At 30.3% G+C, this 24,463-nt stretch overlaps 1 protein-coding gene across 1 annotated transcript in view; it reads right to left on the bottom strand.

Annotated features, from left to right (window-relative positions):
- Window positions 1-1,786: 1,786 nt before the first annotated feature.
- LOC143256788 (kinesin-like protein KIF3A) overlaps window positions 1,787-24,463 on the bottom strand; it is a 79,827-nt gene continuing 57,150 nt past the window's right edge. Inside the window, exons 9-17 of the mRNA XM_076514463.1 lie at window positions 22,249-22,446; window positions 19,113-19,287; window positions 17,889-18,008; window positions 16,129-16,273; window positions 14,256-14,436; window positions 11,687-11,923; window positions 10,421-10,546; window positions 8,891-9,024; window positions 1,787-2,516 (exon numbers count right to left, since the gene is read on the bottom strand). Coding sequence (XP_076370578.1) covers window positions 2,465-2,516; window positions 8,891-9,024; window positions 10,421-10,546; window positions 11,687-11,923; window positions 14,256-14,436; window positions 16,129-16,273; window positions 17,889-18,008; window positions 19,113-19,287; window positions 22,249-22,446 — 1,368 coding nt within the window. The 3' untranslated portion in view covers window positions 1,787-2,464. The remainder of the gene's footprint in view (window positions 2,517-8,890; window positions 9,025-10,420; window positions 10,547-11,686; window positions 11,924-14,255; window positions 14,437-16,128; window positions 16,274-17,888; window positions 18,009-19,112; window positions 19,288-22,248; window positions 22,447-24,463) is intronic.

The raw sequence follows: 24,463 nt of genomic DNA, 5'->3' as shown, positions 1-24,463 counted from the left end.
GAAAAGGAAGTTTATCTTAAAGTGTTACTGGAAGTGTGAGAACGTAGCTGAAGTACAAATACGGTTTAGAAGGGAGTTTCAAACAGATGCACCAACGCAACTCACCATTATTCGCATCAGAGATAAGTTTGAAACAAATGGAACTGTTCAAGACGTCCATAATGTGAGGGCATATCTTGACGAAAATTTGCCGAACAGATGGATTGGGCGAAGAGGTAGCACTGAATTTCCCCTACATTCACCAGACCTCACAATTCTGGTCTTTTTTTTTAATGGGGAAATGTCAAAGATAAGGTTTATAGCACAAAACCTGCAACAATCAATGAGCTGAGAGAAGCAATTGAAAGAGAATGCACTCAAATACCAAATGAAATGATTCATGAAGTTCGCAAGTCCATCTGTCCGTGTTATCAGCAGTGCGTGGATCAGAACATCATCAGTTCGAACACCTGCAATAACTCAAAAGATTCTACACGTCTTCTTAAACTTAGATTATAAAACCTAAATATATCTTAATTAGCATCGTATTTATAATCAAAGTGTGTACACATTTTTTGGGACACCCTGTAGAATGAACATACTAATTGTCTGTAAGGAAGAGAACGACTTTTACTCGAAAGAAGAACGGGTTTGTATGCAATCCCACAATCATCTTACGTTTAATCTTTTATCCAAAGGCACCAATGTGTGAAATGTTTGTTCACTTGGATGTAATGGATTCAGAAGCAATATATAGCATGTTTCTGGAAAAGAAAATTTAAAGACCCCGTTTGGCCAGCTGTGTTAAGGGGTTCGACTTGTGATCTGAGGATCACGGGTTCGAATCCCCGTCATACCAAACATGGTCGCACTTTCAGCCGTGAAACGTTGGTAAAAGACTAGCCCAAGTGTTGACGGAGGGTGGTGATGCCTAGCTGCCTTCTCTCTAGTCTTACACTGCTAAATTAGGTTAGCAGGGACGGCTAGCGCAGATAGCTCTCATGTAGCTTTGCGCGAAATTCAAAACAAGCAAGAAAATTTAATATTTCTTTCTGTTGTGTATTGATAGTTTTATGTGGAATACGTTTTGTTTCTTGTGTTTCCCCGTCATTTTTGACAGGCTTTTACACGCCAGTTACTTATATTGTCTGCAGCACGTGTCAATTTGATTCTGATGCTAAGCCTGATTGCGTTAGGGAAACGTACGTTTCAGAGCTTTTTAAAACATTTACTTTTATACCTGCGATTAAAAAATATGTAAAACTATTTAAATTACAAATATTTATTATTTGTGTGTGTATGTTAAGTGCAGTATATTCAAACATTATCCCAATATCTCGGCATTAATGTTTTTTTTTTCCTAAACAATCGCTTCGATTTAGACATTTGTTTACGCAAACGTTGCTAAGAAGATTCTATAAAGTTATATAAAAAACAACAAAAAACAATGTACCTGCACTGTTTTACTGTGTAAGTGATTATATCTCAGGGTCACGTATATTAAAGGCTTGGGCCACTAGCTATAAACATTTTTTCTGGGCTTTATGTAAAGTCCTTCATTCTTCATTAACACGCCATGATATTCTATTACTATAACCACCAATGAGCCATACGTTCGGCGAAATTAGTCGGGTGCAAAACAGTTTTAGGTCTAAGTCTTTCACAGATTCTTTCGTCGTCGAAATTACACATTTACCGAAGAGATGAAAAATCACAATTAAATATTTTATATTTTGGTTTAAAACCAACAAAATACGATGGACGATTAGTGATTGTGTTGATCAAAAATTAAACAACAAATTCTCAGTTAATTTTGTGTAGCGCTTTTATTATCATACAGACATTAAAAAATAAATAAATAAATACTGAAACACTAATTTTCGTTTCAACGAATCTGTGGTGCATAAAAAATTATGCTTGAAATATTATAGATTTGAAAAGTTCATTGTTTGTAAATATTACATGAATATACATACAACCACTGAGTTCTTGATCCTATATTAAGCACATATAGATTTTGCTGAACTAACTTTATAAATTAACCGCTTTTATTATTCGCGATAGTAGGCCTACAAACTTCGTAGATCTTAAAAATAAAACGAACACGTTCAGTATCTTGACAAGAATCTTCGTCGTTGGTCAGTCATCAGAACTAAGTGTTTAATTTTGGCAGAGAGCCAGGTTTTGTTCCAAGGAGGATATGCCGCTCAAGGATCGTCAATCTGATACTATCTTGAAGAGTATAAAACGATAGTAATAACTGAAAGGAGTAAGCTTATAGTACAAATTACTCTTTTCTTCAGTCGAGTGTGAAGAAATAGCTAGTGTTATATTGTAGAAGTGACTCACAAAAAACTGCAAAGCGCTATGGATGTTGGAATTATTCCAAAGTGCAAAATTTAAACTACAATTTTTAAAAACAACACAACCTAAACAAAATGTTCTTTTTTTTTTCTATTATTAGTATTTATCTTCGAGGAGAAGGTTAACGTTCAAACTGCTGGAGAAGAGAGTCGATATCTGCACTGCCTCGCATCCTACAAAACAATCACAACAGTTTTTTTGTCAATTATATACTTACAACAAACTTTCACAAAATATCCTCATCCGAATCTAATTATGTTTGGACTTTTAATAGTGTATTCCTATCGATTTAAATAAAATGAAAATTTTCACAAAAATCCCCAACATTACATTATATAAAATGAATTCACAATTCAAAGTGATGGGAAAAGTCAAGCATCAACTTTTTTGTTCCAAGTCCCATCTTTCTAACACACAGCTGATTCCACAAAACAATGTCATAAGAACATATTCTAAAAACGGTTGGTATGGGCTTTGTTAACCTGAAGATGACCTAAGAAGGTCGAAACGTTGTTTTGTACTTTATTTTAATTAGTTAATATCCATACCAGCCGTTTTGAGAATACATTTTTATTTCAAGTGGGTTTCTCGTCATCACGAATGTCGTAACGTGTTCTCGATTAATGGTATCCTAATAAATTAATGTAACACAGAGAAACGTAGCATGAACACAAACAAGGTTTAGAAAACCATAAAGTCGAAACTTAAAGAACTATGAGGATGCACAATTTTTACATCCTGCTGTATTACCTATCTGGATGTAATCATATTCAGTCTATCTGTATCTAATCATGTTCAAACTTACACAGTGCTTTCCCATCTGGTCTAATCTATATTCAAACTTTCACAAGGCGTTCATGTTTGTATCTTACACACTTATTTCAATACGGTATCAAAAAGTTAATGTGGTAATTTATCCACACCGACTCACTGAGCACAAAGTCAACATATTAATTGTTTAATATTATCACACAAACTGGATTCTACAATATCCAAGCTCATTAACAATTTTTCTCGTTCTACGGTTTCTTTGTTTGATACTTAAGTAAAGCAACGTGCAGGCTTTTTGTGGTTCTTTGCGGCAAAGAGACGCTAACCATGAACCCTCTGATAAAATAAGGAATGCTACTCACATGGTATTCCAATAGCTTAAGAACTGATCATTAAGTAATTTCAGAATTTCAGTAAAAATACTAAAAGCAAAGTACTTTTATTAGATCTTAAGGTTAGTATCACTGATAAATTTCTGTAACGAATGGTTCTGGAGTAATAAGATTAGTGTAAAATCAAACTAAATATACATTAAAATCTACACAGTCCTTTCATTTGATGAAGCCTTTTGCTTTGGACAATGTTCAGAACCGTCGAAACGAGAAAGAAGGAAAAAAGAAGTCATATTTGAAAAGTATAACTTAGGTTAACAGTACTAAACTGACTACGTAGTTAGATAATCACATGAAGCACTTAGTCATTTACAATACATGTCTCCATTTATACTCACTGTCGGTGTCATTTATATGTTCATGGTTGTCTATCAATCTAAAAAAAATTCAGTACAGATCATTTTCAAAATTTCATATCTACTTAGAAATTGTACTTTGTATTTGCAAAATATGCATAATATATATATATTGTTTGTTTTATATAACTTTACGTGTTTAAAAATACAATAAAATATTTTCAATCCACATTTTTAGTTACTTTTACTTGACCAGTTGGCAGGTAACGATGACACAAGGTAGGTAAAAATCAGTTGTTTCTAATAGAAGATACCGAAACTGTTTTAGTTTTGCTGGAGTCGCCCTTTTGTAATGTAATACTTCAAAATTATCTGAAGACAGAAACCTCTCATACAATGAAAATTCACAGCGATTCAATAAGAGATTGATGTTGAGCACCCCTTCTCGTAATGTATTTCCAATTACTCCACGTTTTAAACTGACATAGATATGAATTTTATTAAAGCCCTGTTTATTACATCTGGGATATAACATTACAATTTTATTTTAATCAAAGATATCACAATATCTTTTTCCTTCTAACGACACAATGAATACACTTCTCCATTTTAAGCAAATACTTATATAAGCAACTGAAAAGAAGAAACCTGACCAAAATATCAATGTCACTTCTATACTCTTCTTAGTTAAAATAGTGGGTGCTACCACTAATTCTGAATACATTTTAAACGTTATCAGCTAGCCCTATCAGTAAATACCCAAACACATAAAGAACTATAAAACATTTTCAACACGGAAAAAAGTGAGATTTAAGCTTTTCCACATTCTGAGCTTGATAATGAATAAAAGAAAATCTACGTGGTTAGCAATCAAGGAAGGAAACTGCAAGAAGTTGGCAGGTGCTTAATGTTACGACTGTATAAACACTCATAAGAGGAACAAATTCTTCCCCATGTAGCCTGACCTACTTTCTTTACAAAGGTAGGGCTTGTTTGATTCCTAGATTCTTCCAGATTTATTGATATTTATGTTCGTGTTTTTCTTTTGTCATGTTGGACTATTTGATGTATAGACATCACCACCGTCACTGTATGGGACGTGCAGCATAAATAACCATACTACATTCCATACACATTTTGTTCTTGCTACAATCCAAGACCTTGAAATTAAAGCAGTCTATCTTTCGTGTTTCATGCAAACTAGACATTTGGCTTTATCTGCGGATCTGGCAGAGTCGATGATCTACACAAAACACTCGAGACGGATAAACAAGTTTGACATGGCGGCAGTTAAAAACAGCCTCTTGTCTGCTCTCTTTAACTTAGTGCTGACCTTTCCTTGTAAATATACACTTAGACGATTGTACCAGCCTCTCAGTTTCTTTCACAATTAGTTAAAGAAAAAAAAAAGATAGCGCTTTAAAGTATACATGACAAAAACAAATCGTGAATAATTTGGAATCACGACTTTCAGTTTCCCCAAGATGTGTCATGATATGTAACGCATTTTAGAGATAGTTCAGGCCTTACATATGCTCTGTTGGTTCAGAAGCTCAACTGTAACGAACTCAGACTATCCATGACTTCCAGCTTCTCCATTATCTATCATGATATAATGTATTTTAGAAACAGTTGAAGATTTATTCATGAATTGTCGTTTCAGAAACTTAACTGTTACGCTCTCAGATTATTCATAATTTTAAGTTAAAACCCAGAAGCAGAAATTAATAAAAATATTTAACAATTATTAAAAGTCGAATTTAAATCTGACAGTTTAAGGGGATAAAACAAAACAATTTGTGATCCCACAAACTTTATATGCATGTGTGTGTGTGTGTCAGTGGCGTAGCTAGGGTTTTCAGCGGCCGGGGACAAAGTTTTCGCGCCCCCTCGTGACGAAATGTAAGCCATAATTCCTAATTATGTAAAATCAATTTGGCGCCCCTGCGATGCTGCGGCCAGGGACAAATGTATCCCCTTAACCCCCTCGCTACGCCACTGGTGTGTGTGCGTGCGCGCGTATGTTAATTTGACTGTACAGTTGAGTGATATTTATTTTAAAACTCTAAGAATATATTGATTCCTGCATTCTTTACAAACAATTCTGTTTTTATCCATTTGATATTTTTGTAATTCTTCTGCATATTCGAATATATTTGCATATTATGGAATAAACTTATCGAGATGGTTTGCCTATTCGTTTGATAACAATAACACGTACCTATTAACTGATCTCTTTATGGCGAAGTATACACAACACTGATAAAATAATTATGGGTTTGTTCCAAAAACCTGGACATGTATGCCAGCAAACTGTTTAAAAGCTATTTTAAATTTATTGTACGATTTTCAATAAGCTTATAAGTGATTTGATATTCAAGTATTTCATACAGTAAATGATTTAAGATTGTTTACTCAGGAATAAGCTAGTTCGAAAAGGTGTTCGAATTTGGCCAGTTCAAACGATAAAATCGTACATGCCCTTTCTGGTATGTACATTTTACACCAAAACAAAATTCCAAACCTCAATTTTATTATTTCCTCTTTAATGTCTTTATGTTCAGTTTCTTTTAGTTTGGTTACAGGACCACGAATTCCACAAAGAATACTGAGGTTATGTTTTCACCCTTGTGTGTGTTTGTCAGGAAGATTTCTTGGAAACGGCAGGATGCATTTGTATGAAAGCGACAGAATGTACTTAGAGAAAAGTTGGCATAAATTTGGATTATGACCCAACTTAGAACTAATTAGCTTTTGTCGTGTCAAGGTTATGAAAATAAAAAAAAAGCTGTTAACACGAGGAAAGATTTTTCACACCACTTTTGCTTTATAACTTGGACAAAATGATTGAAATTTGATAAAATGTTGTGAATAAATTTAGAATTTTATTTATTCTTCATTGTCCTGTCCTGCAAAAAACAAACAGTTATGTCTGTTGATAAGAATGAATAAAGTGACACATTTACGTACTTTTTGAGAACTGAATATGATTAACACTGCATGACTGAGATATGCACTCTACTTTAGTTTAACTGTTAGTGCGTGAATGCCTTTTCTAAGTTGCTAAAGCATGGTTAGAATTAATTATACTTGTCATATAACATCACTATTAGCCCTGTTGTGTTTTAACACTATATTCTTCACTCTGTCCCTAGGGTTCTTTAAGAAGAATAAGAGTACATATAATAGTAGTTCAGTCACAACTGTGTTTGTTGTATCTCAACCAGCATGATGAGAGCTGTATCGAGTGCAAAAAGCTTTGTGGATATAGTGAGTTGAAATACTATTAGACACTCTTCTTGAAAAAACCTAAGAAACTAGATAAAGATTACAGTATGATAAAAATAAGACAGGCCTAACACTAATGTCTTATGATAAGTATAATCTACATTTTTAACTACTAACTTGCAGACATAGTTGAAATATTATTAATAAATGAATATGGCAAATACTTGGAATGTTAATCCTATTCATAAATATCTGTAAAAAACATGACTTTGTAAAATCTTGAGTTCATCATGTTGTCTTTTGTTTCTTAAATTTATAATATCGAGTGAGCTATAAGAGAGTCAAATAAAAGTGAAATATGGCAATAAGCGCTATCATGATGTTTTAGAAGGTTCAAGTCAAAAACTCTTCAAACATAAATAAATTATTCTAAAGGAGAGTCAACCAGAAAGAAGAGAGTAAAGTCTGTGGGAATAGCTTCATAACTACATAAATAATATATCTGGTTCCTGAGAAAAATGAAGAATATCTGTCTAACTAAATTTTATAGTATACAATTAAATACGAGTTTAATCATAAATGTATTTCATCCATAGTAAACTTGTCTGTAAAGTAAGAAATAAAATAATTCTTTAACTATATTCTTCCATTTTTAAACAAGAGTTAGAAGTAATACAATGCTAAATTTTGTTTTAATAGTAGAATAAGGAACAGAAAATGTGCTCCAAAATCTTGAGGAATTGTTTTTCCTACTTTTAATACAGCAAATCAACCAGTAGATAGTTATACATCTGTACAAGAAAAGTTCAGAGAAATTTGTTTAAACACTTAGTAAAGTCTGATGCAGTTCATGAATAAATACTATAAATCTAGTTTATTTTCCAGTTGTTAATAAACTATAGTGTATTAACACATAAACATGTTAAACACATTACATAACTGTGGTCCATTTAAAAATTTTCCTCTTAGTAACCTCATCACATTTATCTGTTGTAAAACAGTATAACAGAAGTTAGTGGAGAATAATATGTTATGTACTGGGTAATTACTTCTGGTACATTATGTAATTTAATTTGAATTACGTAAAGAAATTACGATAAAAGAATAATTTCAGAATTTATGCAACAGTTTACTTCTAGCAGCAGCAGCAGATAGGGAATATTTGTTACATGTAATACCCAAATTTCTTTACAAAGCTGTCAGGCTAAATGAAGCACTTACTAAAACATTATACTTCTTACAAAAAGAAATATCCACTTAGAATACACAGAAATGTTTCTATCAAGGTTAATCTGATGAATTATTGCTAAAATTAGTATGAGTTATGTTTCCAATTTGAGTTGACATATTTTCTGTCTGAGGAAAATCTTTACACTTTTAATATCTTCATATTTTGTTTGATTAGTTTGTTTATTACTCTGTATAAATCTCAGCAAAGCAAGTGATAAATAACTCCTTTATTCTAGAAACTTAGTTCCCAAGCCCAGTTACAATATGCTTGTTGACTGTTAGTTCAGTGAAGCACCTAACTTGATTAGTTTATGACAAATGACTCAGAATAAACATTTCATTACCCTATCTATTCTCAACATACATATGGCTAACATGTCTTCCTTTATCGTTTTAAGCAGTATATTTGTAATATGTTCTAAAAATAACTTATTCCAAACCAAAATACATCATTTCAGTAAAACAATTCACCTGATATAAACATTTTTGTGCATAATGTACCCACTTAAAAACTGTCTAAACTGACAAACAACATGGAAACATAATTCAGTGTAAATGCACTGGTTAGCTTTAACCATTTATGAAGCAGTAGAATTGTTATTATGAAACAAATTGTAGTACTATACTTACTTTTTAGAAGATTTGGGCCTAGCAGCACTCCTTGGCCTACCTGATCTTGCTCTTGCAGACTTCTGACGCAGTGCCATTTGTGCACCTTCTGGAGTATAAGCTAGGTAAACATGGGATAAGTCCAAGTTTTCTTTCTAAAGCAAAGGTAAAACATTCAGCTTTTTTTGACAATCCCATCACATTTTTTATATTAAATTTTCAAATTTACTAAAAGAAAAAGAAAAATAACTTTACAATTTCAGAAAATTGTATACCAACTTGCACTGCAGTTGGTTTCAAATTACCAATTATAGGAATTATAAATGTTTAGTTTTATCTTCAACTTTTCTCACATTGATGAAGTCACTCTGTATTATTATAGTGTTTTTTTACAATGTCTTTTCATCTGAAGACCAGTTAACAAACTTGATTTTGTTTTTTAACTCATGTAGTGCAAGGAACACTTAAGTTACTTTGAATTAGCATATTAAATGCTTAACAGTGATTCAACTGTACAATTTATTAAAAAAGTTCACTTAAAGGATTAGCTCAAACCATAAACCTTATACAGCCATGAAGCCTTTCACACGAAGATGACTGTTACATTATTAGTTAGCTTACAAAAAAGTTTTGTGTCTCCTCAATTCTGTAGTTTAGATGGTCATTAGGACAAGCTTTTACAAAACATATCGAATTTCTTGAATAATTTGACATCACTTGAATGACATAGGAGACAAGTAAAATATACTTTTATTAATTTTTTCCAATTTCATTACAAACTAATCTAAAATTAGTGATATTATAGTCTCCATTCTTTGTAGAAGCATGATCTTTTACACATAACCATAAACACATACTGAATTGAATAAGCTTGAAGTAGTTGCTTCAAAAGGCTGTACGATTAAGTTATATCAAGCTTCTTGTTGTAATGAGCAAGCATTCTGAGCATTTTAGTTTTATTTTAAAGTTTAGTGGATGGCACGACCTAGATGAATCATAATAGACCTTTCTTGTCCCTTAAAGTTGTCCCCCCATAAAAAAAACTTCACGCTTTAATATTTACATGATACACTAACTTTTAACACTTTTGTGTTTTGTCAATATTTAGTTTAATGAACTTATGTGTCCTTAAATCATTCTTGAGAAAGTTATAGTGTTTAGGGCCTATTCAAATTCCAGGTTTTAAAATTAAGAGTAATCTATCATTATACTGTCTTCTTATTGTAAAATAACTCATCATTAGAGAAAATTCTTGCAGATTCTGAAAACTATTTCATTATGGATGAATCAAATAAAAATTATTCCACCTTTGAAATCTCTCTCAATCTTTTACTTTCAATCATTGTACAAAACCTCTCCTAGATTTATATCTTCCAAATTAACTTGTCAAATAAACAATCAGCTCAAACTACAATTTGATATTCTGGGTATTTCAACACTTAACAAACAAAGGTTGAAACCACTTATTATGCCATGCTAACCAATATTTAAACAAATTCATGTTTACCTCTTAACATTAAGCCTAAACAGAAATAAAGCCAAACAAATTACTTCTTTATGTTTATCTTTTTCCACAGAAGATGTCTGTTTGCGCATGTTGTTTCCTGTGTAAGCCACACATTTCAGCTGCCATTCTCCAATATCTTCATTCCAGTGGACTGACTGTTCCAGTAATTCCTGGGTATGTAGAAACAACAAACAAATAAACATTAATCTTTACCTAATCAATAAAGTTCCTGTACAAATGCATGAAATACTGTCATAAGTTGAGAGATTAACCTTACAATACCATTGGTCATAAACACTAGACTGAGACACATAAATGCTGTGTACAAAATTTAACTAAAAACTATTTCTTAACATGTTTTGGTTCTAGCTGTATCAATTTATACTTCACAAAAGTATTCAAAATGTTATATACAGGCTTTCTTTGGAATTATTTGATAAAATATAAAAAAGGGAAATATTTCTGGCAACAGTATTTTTACATTTTATAGGCAGTTAATGGAAAAACATCTTGTATCTTGCTACTTTTCACTAATCATGCAAAATTGAAACTTTGTCATATGCAATGTTTCTTTATATATTTAAAATACTCTAATGTACAATAAATTAAAAATATAAAGACCAATTCCAGAGCATTTTTTTGACAATACAAAATAAAATAGTTTACAAAGAACTATTTCAATTTTGATGGAAAATAGACATGAATATTTATTTTGTTTGTTGAATTTCACATACAGATATTTGAGGGCTATCTGCTCTAGCCTTCCTTAATTTTGAAGTGAATACCTTTATAGATGGAAGGCAGCTAGTCAACAGTATCATGTCTTGGGATGACATTTATCAAGGAAAAGTTGTATTGACCATCATATTATAGCTCTCTCACAGCTAAAAATATCGAAGCATATTTATTTTGGTAATGGGTTGCAATCTGCAATTTGTGAGTTGAGTGCTCTAATCACCATGACTTGCTACACCTGAGATTATCTTAATTTCTTAATACCAAAGTCTAGAATTATGTAAAAACTACATATCAGTTTTATGAGAATAAATAGTCAGAATTCATCATTGTTAGTGATGTTTTGTTAATTTTGAAGAGATAATTTACACATTAAGGGTTACACAAGTCATCTAAGGTGTCATTTTAAAACTGTATTACTTTGAACTTGTATACTTGCCATTTCTAAACAAATTTTTTTTTGTATACAATATCCACTTTAACCTCAAATTAATAACTTAAAAGTTAGTTTCCTATAAGAGTGTTTTAAGGAGCAATGATAATAAACTTTAGAATATCCTCCAATATTTATTTACCTGGTATTCAGGTGGGATGAAAGCATTGATGACTAACATATTGAGTCGAAGCTCTCTACTCAGTTGTCGAACATTTTCTAAAAGCCCTTCAGCTTCTCTCTGATGTTCTTGTTGAAGATCAGCCATCTCTGCCTTGGCACTCATTAACATGGTCCACACCTTCTTCAGCTTTTTGGTCTTGCCAGCAGCCTCCTCTTGCAAACTCGAGTACTTTTCTTCTATATCTAGTCTTTCAGCCTAAAAATTAAGAATCAAGAATTAAGGTTTTAGGCTACTTATACATTAAGTATTAGTCTGAATAATTATCACTGATTTTAAACTAATTATAACCTTATAATATTTTACAGTGTTCTTATCACACTGTACTTTTAATAAAATCAATGACAAAGAAGGTAGACACTTTTCTACCTCTGTTTATCATAAAAGTATTTTTACTGACTTTATACCAGTTTTTCACAGTTTTATAACCAATTTTCTAAACAACAAATTCCAAAACTAACCAATGTGCACATCACCTACAAATCTCCCCTTATTATTATTATTATTAGTCCACAAGTTTATGCTAAAAACAACAAAAAATTCTCCTCTTTAACAAAGAAAAAAACTTCTACTGTTAAATTTAGCTCAAATATACAGATCTAACTTTCATATTAAAAACTTATTTTAATATAAAAATCTTCAGTTCTAAAATTATTCAAAGTGTTCACACTTAAAACTCAACTGTCTTGAAATATATATACAATCTTTCAGTTTTATCCCATCCTCCAGTTTACCTCTTTACTTAATAACTAAGTTAACTACTGATTAATGATACTATAGTTTTATTTAATAAATGTCTCAAACACAATTTTCAGAATTCACTGAAGGTGGAATGAGTGTATTCTGAAATGTTTGGTTCTGACAACTATATTCATTATCAGACTTCAATTTCCTCATCATGAATTCACTGACAATGAGATCTCTCATAATGTGATGGAATTGTTCAAATAGAGTTTAATTTACATTTCTAACTTTAAATAATTACAATACAATTATTTTCTTAGTTCTCCTGCTATTCTACTTTACTGAATGTTTTCATGTGATTTACCAAGTGGAAGACCAATCCTAACAACATCTAAGCTAGTTTGTCAATTGTGGGGCCACTATAGATACACATATTTTTAGTCTGAAAACCAATAAGTAGTAGCCTGATAATGGACAAGTCAAAAAATTATTTCTCTTTTATATGTGGCTTTTTTGATCCCTTTAAGGTTATTTCTTGTTTTAATAATAACTTCTTTGCATTTGTTGAAATCAAAATAATGTCTGTCACTCAGACTCTTAAATGTTTCACTGGCTCCTCCAGAGAAGGAGATTACACATAACAGGCAACTAAGACAAAGATATACCATATGTAACAAAGTTTAATTAAATACAAAACACATGCATAAAAATTACTGTGAAGTGGAAGTCAGAATGTAAGCTGATTACACCATTAGAGTTATGGCTAACAACTAATGATTATTATACTAACACAGTGATCCTAAGTTCCAGTTTCATCACATGTAAGACTTGTTTGCACATTCAGTATTAGAGTTATAACAGTAAAAACACAAGTGAGTAAACAAACTTTAACCAGAAAAGATGCTGCCTAACAATAAAGGTGCTTGACATATTTTAAATAATAAACTGGATTATGAGTTTTAACTATGTGTAAATCAAACTACAGTTTACTACTATACAGGTTTATTAATGTAAATAAAATAATGACCCATGTCTCCATAACATACCTTTATTAGCTCAATATTTCACTACTTTATCAATAGCCCTTGAGAAAGCTTTAGTATTAAAATATTGAGTTAATGAAATATAGGTTCTGGAGATATACATCATCATTTTATTTACATTAATAAAAAGAATATGCCCTGTCTTTAACCTTTGATATAGTCAGGATGTATTTATCACAAAAGAGAAGTAAATAATTTTTAATATAGAATAAACTGGAATATGCCCTGGTTTTAACCTTTTTACGATATTTGTTTATAACAGACGAGTAGAACTAAATACTTTATGTAATAAACTAAAGTATCTTGGCTTTAAACCATTGTTTAACCATGATTTGCTCACCAGAGAAAAACAAGAGAAATTGTTTTATATAAATTATTTCTTAATACCATATTCCTCAAATGAAAAGTAGGTAAACTCAACATATTCACATTTACCCTTGACTATACCATTGTTTAGTAAACAGTAAATAAAAACTAGAATCAACAGAAGGTACATACAAGGTATAAAATATCAATTTGTTAGCTCACTTGAATAAAGTCAAACCAAACCAAAAACTCAGAGACCCATTTACAAGTTTTAAAACAGAACTTGTTTTATTCTATACAAATGCTAAAAGTGTTAGTCAGTCAGTAAGAAAATTTTAGTGACAACTTTTACAATTACTACTTTTCTGTTTTCAAAGTCACATACAGAACCCAAGAAAGTGTTTTCAAAAGCTAAATTTAAGGTAAAAATTACCTAATAATGGGCATTTAATTACAGTTTCATGAAAACAAAAATCTTATATGTACTTTAATCACACCTCTTTCTTTTCTAGTGCTTGTCTGAGTTCTTTCTCCTTCTGCTTTCTTTCTTCCAGCTCTTGTGCACTCTCTTCCAATAGTCTTTCTTGTTCTTCAGCTTTTTCGAGAAGATTTTCTCCACCAACAATAATTTTCTTCTCCAAAGCTTGTAGCTTTTGAACTAATGCATCATGCTCTTCCCTACATAAAGTAAGGAAAACCATATGTAACTTTCTTATCATCAGTTCAGAAAGCATCTCTTCACTGTAGTGATAATGAAACTGTAACGCAAGTTTGCAACCATACAATTAAAAAAATACAACTATTTGATTCATATTTCAAACTGCCGACTTGTGTAGTGAACTTGCATGATAGATAGCTCCTGAGAAGCTGTGAAAACAAAATATTGTACTAATAAAGATATATAAACTATTACTTTATTTACCAAAATAAAAGTGTCTCATGATAAATTACAGTTTGTATTAAACAAAGTTCAGAATAACAAATTATTCTCTGTAGGTCACACAGCCTTACAGAGTGTACAATTATTATTCTCTGTAGGTCACACAGCCTTACAGAGTGTACAATTTGAATATTAGTCAAAATTTATTTATTTAGCAGATGGTATGACCAACAAATATCAATCTGAGTTAATAAGCATGGAGGAAACCAGCAGAATAAAGAACATAATAAACAACAAATGGTAGAAATACAATTTTGATTTTATTAAAAAGGCTAACTTCAACATCAATTTTGCTACTAATAATGTGTTAAACATTTTGTTTCCTATTTCCTGTGATCACAAAGAATGATTTTTGTTATTGGTGAAATATTTAACACCACTGAAAGAAGAGACTTGAACTGATACTAAAATATAAATATTGTGAAAACATTTATCTACACAATGCACTGTGTATTATCATTCACATTTTGAATTTCTAGATACAAAAAACAAATTACTTGTACACTTTAAAATTTGCAACATTAATCCTAAACTATCAAATAGAAATTTCATATTTCTCTAAAAAGGAAAAGCAATAAAATCAGTTATAGTTACTTTATATTTTATCTATCTCTAGTTTCATAAAAAAAGATTCTAAACATATACCACAATCAAATTATTTTTGAAGTTCTTCCTGATCCTTCTTCATTTCAGTCTAATTATAGCAAGACTAGCACTGTTTTATCAATCTGTTATCACCTTCATGTTTAAAGCTCTAATTTTAAACTTATATACTGTTTTCACTTTGTACAAAAACTGAATTATAAGGCTTTAATGATAAAAATCTGTTTCTTAAAGTATAAGATAATATCAATGCTATTACCTTTGGAGCTTTTCCATGCAAGCCAATACTTTTTAACTACAATTTTTTAGCTAAACAATATTTAGGGTATTAACCTTAAATACATAAGACAAAGATATAAAGATGGAACAATTTTTGGAAATTTATAAATTTATGGTTTGACAGCAAACAATTATGAAAATCAGGATAAAAATATGCAGACTGAATCAGTTAGAAAAAACAATTTTTAAATATATAATTTTCATATAAAATACTAAATGATAACAATACAGAAACCTATAAAAACTTGGCTATCCAATTTACAACTTCCTTAACATTTTGATGTTAATTAAGAATAAATAATGGGAATATATTATTAATATATACACTTGTTACAGATTATTTTTTAATATATCTTGTACAACACCGTACTATCATAGTAACTAATCTACATTTTAAAGCCTAAGGTCAGTTCTGGTTCACACACACAGAAGACATCTAAATTAGAAAAGTATAATATGTGTAACTAAAACAGCTATACAGATATCTAATCATAGCACTTGTGTGTGAATAAGTCTACAAACTGTTTATATTAATAGAAAAATCATACTGTGCTTGTTTTAATTCATCTTCTTGTTTTATCAATTCATTAGCTATGCGGTTTCGTTCTTCTTCAGCCATGCCTTTTTCTTCCATCATTTTACGACTTGCTTCAATTTTTGATTGAATTTCTTTCATCTTTTCTTCAGAAACACCTGTAAAAGTAGGTACACATCAGAAAAAAAATTATTGTGAATAGAAATTATTTTGAGGTATTTTAAAAAATATAAAAATCTCAGTGAGAAAGCAAAAAAAAAAAAAAAGAAAAAAAGAAACAGACTTACCACTTAATTTCTACAAATTTTAAGAATTATCTTACTCAAAAATTCACAATATCAGTTTGGTTTATATACTGTAACTAGAAAGTCTAAGTTTTGACAAGTTAACTTTTATGTAATATCTACAGTTTGTATGCAATTAGTTACATTTTCTAATGCTAGTTACCACTAAATAATTTATGAACTTGTATTAAAATGAATGAATGTTTTTAAACAGCCTTCAGAAAATATTTTCATTTGTATTAATAACAAATGGTTCATTATTCAAACAGGTTAAACAGTTAAAAGCTTATGACATTAGAACTGATTAAAATTCAGTTATCTTCTTTCAACACATTCCTTTACATTATCTATGGTTTTGTTTAAACAATATTTTACATTCAGAACACATTCCATGCCTAAACCTCTGGACTCGTATAAGTTACAATTACACATTTCTACTGATCAAATCATTTAAGTGTTTGTGAATTAGATACCAGAAAAAACAGATTAACATTTTACATAAATCTAGAGCTATAATATTCAAGATAAGAATTGAATTAAAAATAATCTAAATTTGAACATGTGAAAATATTACAACTCTCTAAATCTTACAATTCTTAATAAACAGCATACTAAGAGGAACCATGTTGTGCCAATTTTCAGAATAAACTTACCTAATCTCACCTATATACAAGCTAAACCTGAAAGGCTTTATGTTTAAACATGTAATATACAATTGACTGTCGGAGTAAACCATATATTAAAGTTTGTACAGCCATGATACATACGTTTCAGCAATTCTTTTTATATTCAAATTGCTAGTAGTAACACAGATACAAATATATGAGAAAATCTTGTAGACTATTGATATCTAAAGTTCCTCTGGTTTGTATTATGTTGAGTAACATTGTTCAACTAATAATATTTAAACCTTGTTTGGTTAAATAGGAATAATAGAGAAATATTCTAAATTTGTATAATTGTCATCACTGAAAATTCCAGATAATCTAGAATAAATATGTAAATCACAACATCAAGTTTAAAAGTGTTTGTGCACATAAAACTGATGCATTACATGAATTAGCACTCATGTATATTCATTATTAGACCTGTACCAGCTATTCTTCTTCATATTTTCTTATGACAAGCAAGTATGGTAAGAGTTTTCTGTGACAATCTCCCCACAGAGTCACATTATTCCTTGAGGGCAAAGTAAGTCTTACCTTGTTCTGGAAGAAACAAATTTATTTTGTCGAACGCTAGGGAATACAAATCAAGCCCTGAATATACAAGTGATTTTGGATAAAAAATTTAGCTGAAACCACTACTAGTTATTTATGCTTTGCTCTATTATTATTGATAAAACTCTTTAATCTTAATTTAATCCAATCATGATCACATATTTTTACATGTTTATTTTAAAATCTGTATCACCAATTAATCAAAGGAAACAAGTGCAGAGCATACAAAAGTATTACTAATGTAGAAAAGAAATTATAATTGTTAATACCCTTTTTACGCTGATTTTTCTTCTTTTTTTCTTTCTTAGTGCCATTATTCTCTTCACCATTTTCTTCGGGGCTACCCTCAGTACCGCTGGTTCCTTCTCCAGAGTCGCTATCTTCTCCCTCTAAATAGCATGTTCAAAATCTTTAAATACAAAATCAGTGTGCATAGATAAAACTTTTATTAAATATAATATATATTAGTTCATTATAAGTAAAATAAGTGTTTTAAATAACAACAATTCAGTATTTATAAAAAGTAAACTAATTGGTCAAAGGTTTGGGTTTGCTGTTTTTAATAGTCCTTCCTTGTAATTTTACTTCTTTTACTATTTATTACTTAACTTCATTAAAATGTATTTATTTTCACCAATATGTTACACAGTTCTTATGCATTGTTAAGAACAAGAAGGTCTTCACAGATAGTTGTTTTTCTAAGTTGTTAAAATTACAATCAAATTTATCTTCTCAGAAGTTATAATAATGCTTTCTATTCAAATACACCCAAACTAATGATCTTTCCTATATTATGAAAAAAAAATGCATGCATAAAATCACAACAGATCATACAATAATATCAAATATTCTTCAGTCTAAGAAGCAAAGTTTCACCTGTTACATACAGCAAAAAGTTCTACAGCATTACTTACTGTTTCACAGATAATGTTTTAGTATACAGCTATGGACATAGAAATCAAAGGTTGTGACCTGTTATCTGGTTACTAGTGATCATTTTCCTTCAACTGCATTATGTTATATAATACAGTGATTTTCAACCAATTGACAATGAGATGCATAGTTATGGGTCATGTTTGCCCAGAACAGTTGTGACTACCTTAAACTATAAGTCACCATATATGAGCTTTTCAAATTGTCAAATAACTACATGGACCATAGGTAGAAGAAAAAACACAAAAATCATTTTGTAACAGACAAAAATATAAGACCCCAAAAATGAGTAAACTACATTAGAAATAAATAAACAAGTAATTGCAATAACATTTTCACACAGAACAGTTGTGACTACCTTAAACTATAAGTCACCATATATGAGCTTTTCAAATTGTCAAATAACTACATGGACCATAGGTAAAAGAAAAAACACAAAAATCATTTTGTAACAGACAAAAATATAAGACCCCAAAAATGAGTAAACTACATTAGAAATAAATAAACAAGTAATTGCAATAACATTTTCACACTGTTTGTAGTATACTGTTAGTAATTACCTTCTTTAAGCTGTTTCTTCAGTTCCTCTATCTCTTTCTGGAATTGTCTTAAGAGAGCATCTTTGGGATCTTCATTAATTCTGGCTTTGTTCTTGATGTTTTTGGCCCTGTTTGCATACCTCAGAGTACTAATGGTTTCATCATAATTGTACTCAGCAGGGCCGATATTTGCACACTAAAAAGCAATACAAGCACAATTCTTATTGCTAGAATAAAGGGATGAAAGTTTCTTTCATAAAATTAAATAAAACCACAAAATGATGAAAAAAAGCAGATTTGATTTTCCCATAAAAACTGTATTTACAAACATAAAAGTCAATCAATAAATCAATTTATTATGTAATTACAAAGTATGAAGCTCAAGAAAGCACATAATCCTGAATGTGTTCCTCAAGTATACAGAAAATATTCACATATACTTTCTTGCAGAATGATTCATAACTTGTAAAGCACTGTCGATGCAGCAGAAAATCTGGAAGTGGAGAATAACATGCAAAATGAAAAAATGGCTATGATAGAGGCACTATGATGTTTTACAATCAGGTACTCGATAAACACGCAAACTGCTACATTTTTGTCTGAAGAAATCATTCTACAAATCTGTTCATCATTAATATTGTAATTGTGTCTCAATGAGAGTGCTCTATAGCAAAAACAGTACATGTTATAGTACCATTATATCAGTTTTTGTCAAACAGCCATATTAAGTCACCATGCTTTTTAAATGTCAGCTTTGACATTAATTATTTTTTCTGCTCTTTGTACTTGAGGAATTCAGAGAATTTATAATTGAACAACCACCTGGTGGTCAAACAATGCATCACAGACTACTTTTGTCACAAACATACTTCCTTTGCATATCTTCCTTCACACATTCTTCAGTTAATGAGATATTCTGAAAATATTTCATACATTATGAATCACCTTCTTGTTATAATTTACATGAAACAAAAAAAAATTCTAGGTGATCTTTGTTAAATGCATGTATCTATACAATGTAGGATACTATTTGAATTGTACTTGCCATGTGTCAGTTTTACTTCTGTACTAAATCAAACAACCCTCTACTTTTTATACAAAAATTGTAACAAGCAGACTGGTCTGAAAGTGGTGAAAACATTTTCTTAACGGTAGTTTTAGGATAAAAGTTGGTAACATGGCATCTGGTCAATTTTTAGTGTGATGAATTTAAAAATCTATGCTACTAAACTGACAAGTGATTATTAAGGTCTTAAAATGTATAAATTAAAAATTGACATAAAATTATATTTTTTACCTCTCACATAACTTTCATTGTGCATGATACCTAACTGAAACTTAAAATAATTAGATATTTCCATATGCTCTCCACATGAATACATATTAATGGTAATATTTTATTACAATATTACTTATAATGTATTGTAGATACAACTTTTAATAGTCTGTTTCATTTCTGATTTTATCAATTATGCAAAACTTTTACACCAATGGTATTTCTAGTCCAAATACATGAAATGATAGTTTAACTAATTTGTAACAGTAATCATCCAGTTCTATATACAAAATAGCTAGGGTGATACTACCAAATAATAAATATTTATTTCCTATGTGATTATGACAGTATTTATAGATTTGATGCACTACGTTCTAGCAATCAGTCTATTGGTTAGACTGTACAAAAAATACACGATACATTGAGATTTGATTCCAATCACGTGGGAACATCACATGTGCACTAACATTATATGTATTTGGCATTATATTTGGTTAGCAATAACTGATAATGAACCCAATAATTAAACAGCTATTAGGGATGCTTTGAAGTATTGCAGCATAAAAGTACGTTACCAGTCTACAATATGGGGACAGGCATACACTTCATATCTTGTTTTGCCAGCACTAAGAGATATGGTACAGAAATGTATTAGCTAGAAACTAGTTCTAGTTCAGATATTTCTGTATCCAGTTACAAATGCATCTTGGGAAATTATTAGATTCCAGTGTAACATAGGATGTATAAACCTTTGTTGCAAATTTTGTAACACAAAATTACCATGTGTAGATTGTGTGGTTGCATTAGGTTTAGTGAAGAAAATTTCTGTTATGCACATTGCTTAATATGAGCTGTGATAAGTCACTCTTAACACCATATTCATGCAATTTACATTTCAAGTACATATCCAAATAATCTCTAATAAATTTTGGCTGTGTACTGTATATGTAACATCCAAGTACATGTAGTAAAACCAATGCTGTGTGTCCTTTAACAAAAGTTATTTATTATATGTGAAATCCATGTTTGTTGTTAAATTTTTTTAAGTTTATTCTAATGCCACAACCGTGAAATGTTACTGCATTTTTCATTTATATTAATGTTGCTACTATTAAAGATTCTTTATACAACACTGTACAGCTGGAATAGATAGGTGTATAATAATACATGGAAGAGCATTAAGTATATGATTCTCTCTCATTTAAACTATATGCACCTATATGCAAATAACAAACAGTAGCTCAACATTAACTAAAGGCATTAAAATAGCAGTTTGTTGATCATTTTTAATTTATGCATTTTCATCCTTTAAATGTCATTCTCCCATATAGAGACATGAACTTTCTTACTCAGCACATTCAAATTGACCAAATAAGGTATGTTACCAACTTTCCTCCAAAATGCTGTAAGAAATCTGCTCTTCCTAATCCAAAAACATTATAGTTGTATTAATGAATGACTGTTTCCATAGTTTCTGTATTTCAGTTTCATAAAATAACATCACTGTATACCAAACAGTACTACACACGTCAATATTTGCACTGATCACCACATAATAACAGTAATATCAGTACTGGATTACAACTTTTAAATTGTGTGTTATCATAACTTATTAGAAATAATCAATGGAAATTAGTAAGAGAAAGTGAAAAAAAAAGACTAAACAATGGTAAAAAACGTATCTTTCTTCACAAGACACAAGAGAGATGATGTCATAGAATCCATTAATCCACTATCACCCATAAAGTGAGGAAAAGTAAACAAACAGAAAAGTTCACCCACAGAAAATAAGTATTATAAGTGTTTGATGTCTAAGACTTAACACTGCTTAAGAAACAAGTATGCATGTTCTGTTTCTGAGGCTTAGTCTTTAATGATTACCATCAATGTCCTTGAGTTGCCTCCTAAAGAGTCTTGCAAGAGTCGAGTTAGTTTGGAGTTCCGATAAGGTACATGGGTACTTTTCCCATCTACCAGTGCAGAGATCACGTTACCTAAGGTCGACAAAGAGAGGTTAATTTTAGTAGCTTCTTTAAGTCGTTGTCCTGTGGCACCAGTCTTGCTTTGTCTCTCAGATCCCTGAAAAAAGAAAGGTTATATTAAAGGATTTCAAACAACTTACAATATATCATTCAGACTAATTTAAAAAACAAACATTTATTTAGGTACCTAAATTGAATCAAAAAACAATAGAAATTTATAGCCTATATTTCAAGAAAATTTAAGTTTTTAACAGTTTTTATGCCTTTTGATTACTGCATATTATTAAATATTTTTCTATACATTACTAACTCTTTGAGAAAAAATTTTTTACTAAAAGAAAAAACTGTATAGAATTCAACCTTTCTATACAAAAGTCCAAGATCTCAAACTCTTTACATAGTTCAAGTATAGGTTAACTGCAACACAAATAATTATACAAACCACACCTCTCAAATTTAAATATATAAGCACCAAGTACAATAATAAAAAAAAGGAAATACACAACCTTCTGCTGGAAAATAAAAATTAAATTAATAAGATTGTTACATAATAGTTTTAACAATTTTGGAACTTGTAAACTTGCTGTTTTTTCAGAATGTAATGTTAACTGGAGAACATAGAACACCCTCGTAAGAATAAAAAATGATCTGATATTATGAAAATATCACAAAGAAAAACTTTATATTGAACTAAGACATTTAAAAATTTCATATAAACATGTCGGTCCTTTCTCATTTGACATAACAACTTGGTGCTGTAGGTCAGGCATCCTTAATAACCTATTTGATATTGAAATAAATAATGTGTTGTTTATTAAATAATGCTAGGTAACACAAATTTTGTTCCTGGATAGTATGTGTTATTTCTTAATTGCTTATGTTTTAAAAGTACAGAAAATGGTCATTATTCCCTTCAGATTTTGCTTCTGTGACCTGGATAATGAAAATTAAAAATTAATCTATTTTCTATGTAAAAATGGGCAAATTTGCACATTTTCATTTACATAAGGTTTTAATAAAAGAACAAATGAATCAAGATATACATGTATTTATACTTGAGTTATACAAAAATGAACAAAAATGTTTAGAAGTAGTTTTTTGAGATTAGCAATCATAATGTAAATCACTTTCACGTATCAGCCCCCAAATATAGTTTCCCATCATGTTTTCCTCATATGCTCCTTGATATCACAGTTCAAACTTCAGTATATCTTGTTGGAAGTGCTTGCCTTGCTCCTCTGAGTATGCTCACATGTACTCCTTGAATTTATCAAGATGACCATCAAGGATATGAACTTTCATGGACATCCAGAGCCTCAACCAGTTCCACTTAATTTTCAGACTTGTGATTGCCCAAGAAGCCCCAAACCACTGCAACAAAACTGCCCAAAGCTTATTTTAATTCCTACTGAGCTTCTTGGGGAATTCTATGCACTCCAGGATCTTCTTTATTTGTGGTCCAACGAAGACACCAGCTTTGACCTTTGCCTCAGACAGCTTAGGGAAAAAGTCTCGAAGGTACTTGAAGGCTACAGACTCCTTATCAAGAGTTGTGACAAATTGTTTCATAAGACCCAATTTTATGTGTAATGATTAAATAAAAAAAATTACTGTATCTTTGCCTTTTAGTACATTCTACACATTTTAATAGGTTTAAGCATTTTTAAAAACCATGAGCACATACATTTATACATATCTCAAATTATAAGGTCTAAATATAAAAAAAATAATTTACCTTTTGTTCTCAAAGTTATATGTAATATAAAACTTTGATCATAAATGTCTGTATATATAAAAAAAAATTATCTTAGAAAACCAATTAAAGCTACAAATTTCACCAAAACTTTACTTTTTATTCAAATGTTTGTTCACTTTCCTACCCATTAACAATAATACTATAATATTTCATACTTCAACCTTTCTAAAGATTTAGTCCAAAGTAGAAGTTATTGTAACAGTTAAAGTGACAATTTCTGTACTTACAAGTTTCAACAAACTGATAAAGTTAGTTTGATCTTATGATCTGAATACTTTTTTAAATTATTAAGTTACTTTTGCATAATGTGGTAAAAAGATCACTCATACCAAAAAATAAAAAGCAGTTTGCTATGTAG

The sequence above is a fragment of the Tachypleus tridentatus genome, chromosome 1 (assembly GCF_004210375.1).
Source record: "Tachypleus tridentatus isolate NWPU-2018 chromosome 1, ASM421037v1, whole genome shotgun sequence".
NCBI classification, from domain to species: domain Eukaryota; kingdom Metazoa; phylum Arthropoda; class Merostomata; order Xiphosura; family Limulidae; genus Tachypleus; species Tachypleus tridentatus.
The sequence above is the reverse complement of the archived record's forward strand: the minus strand, read 5'-3'. Positions and strand labels throughout refer to the sequence as shown.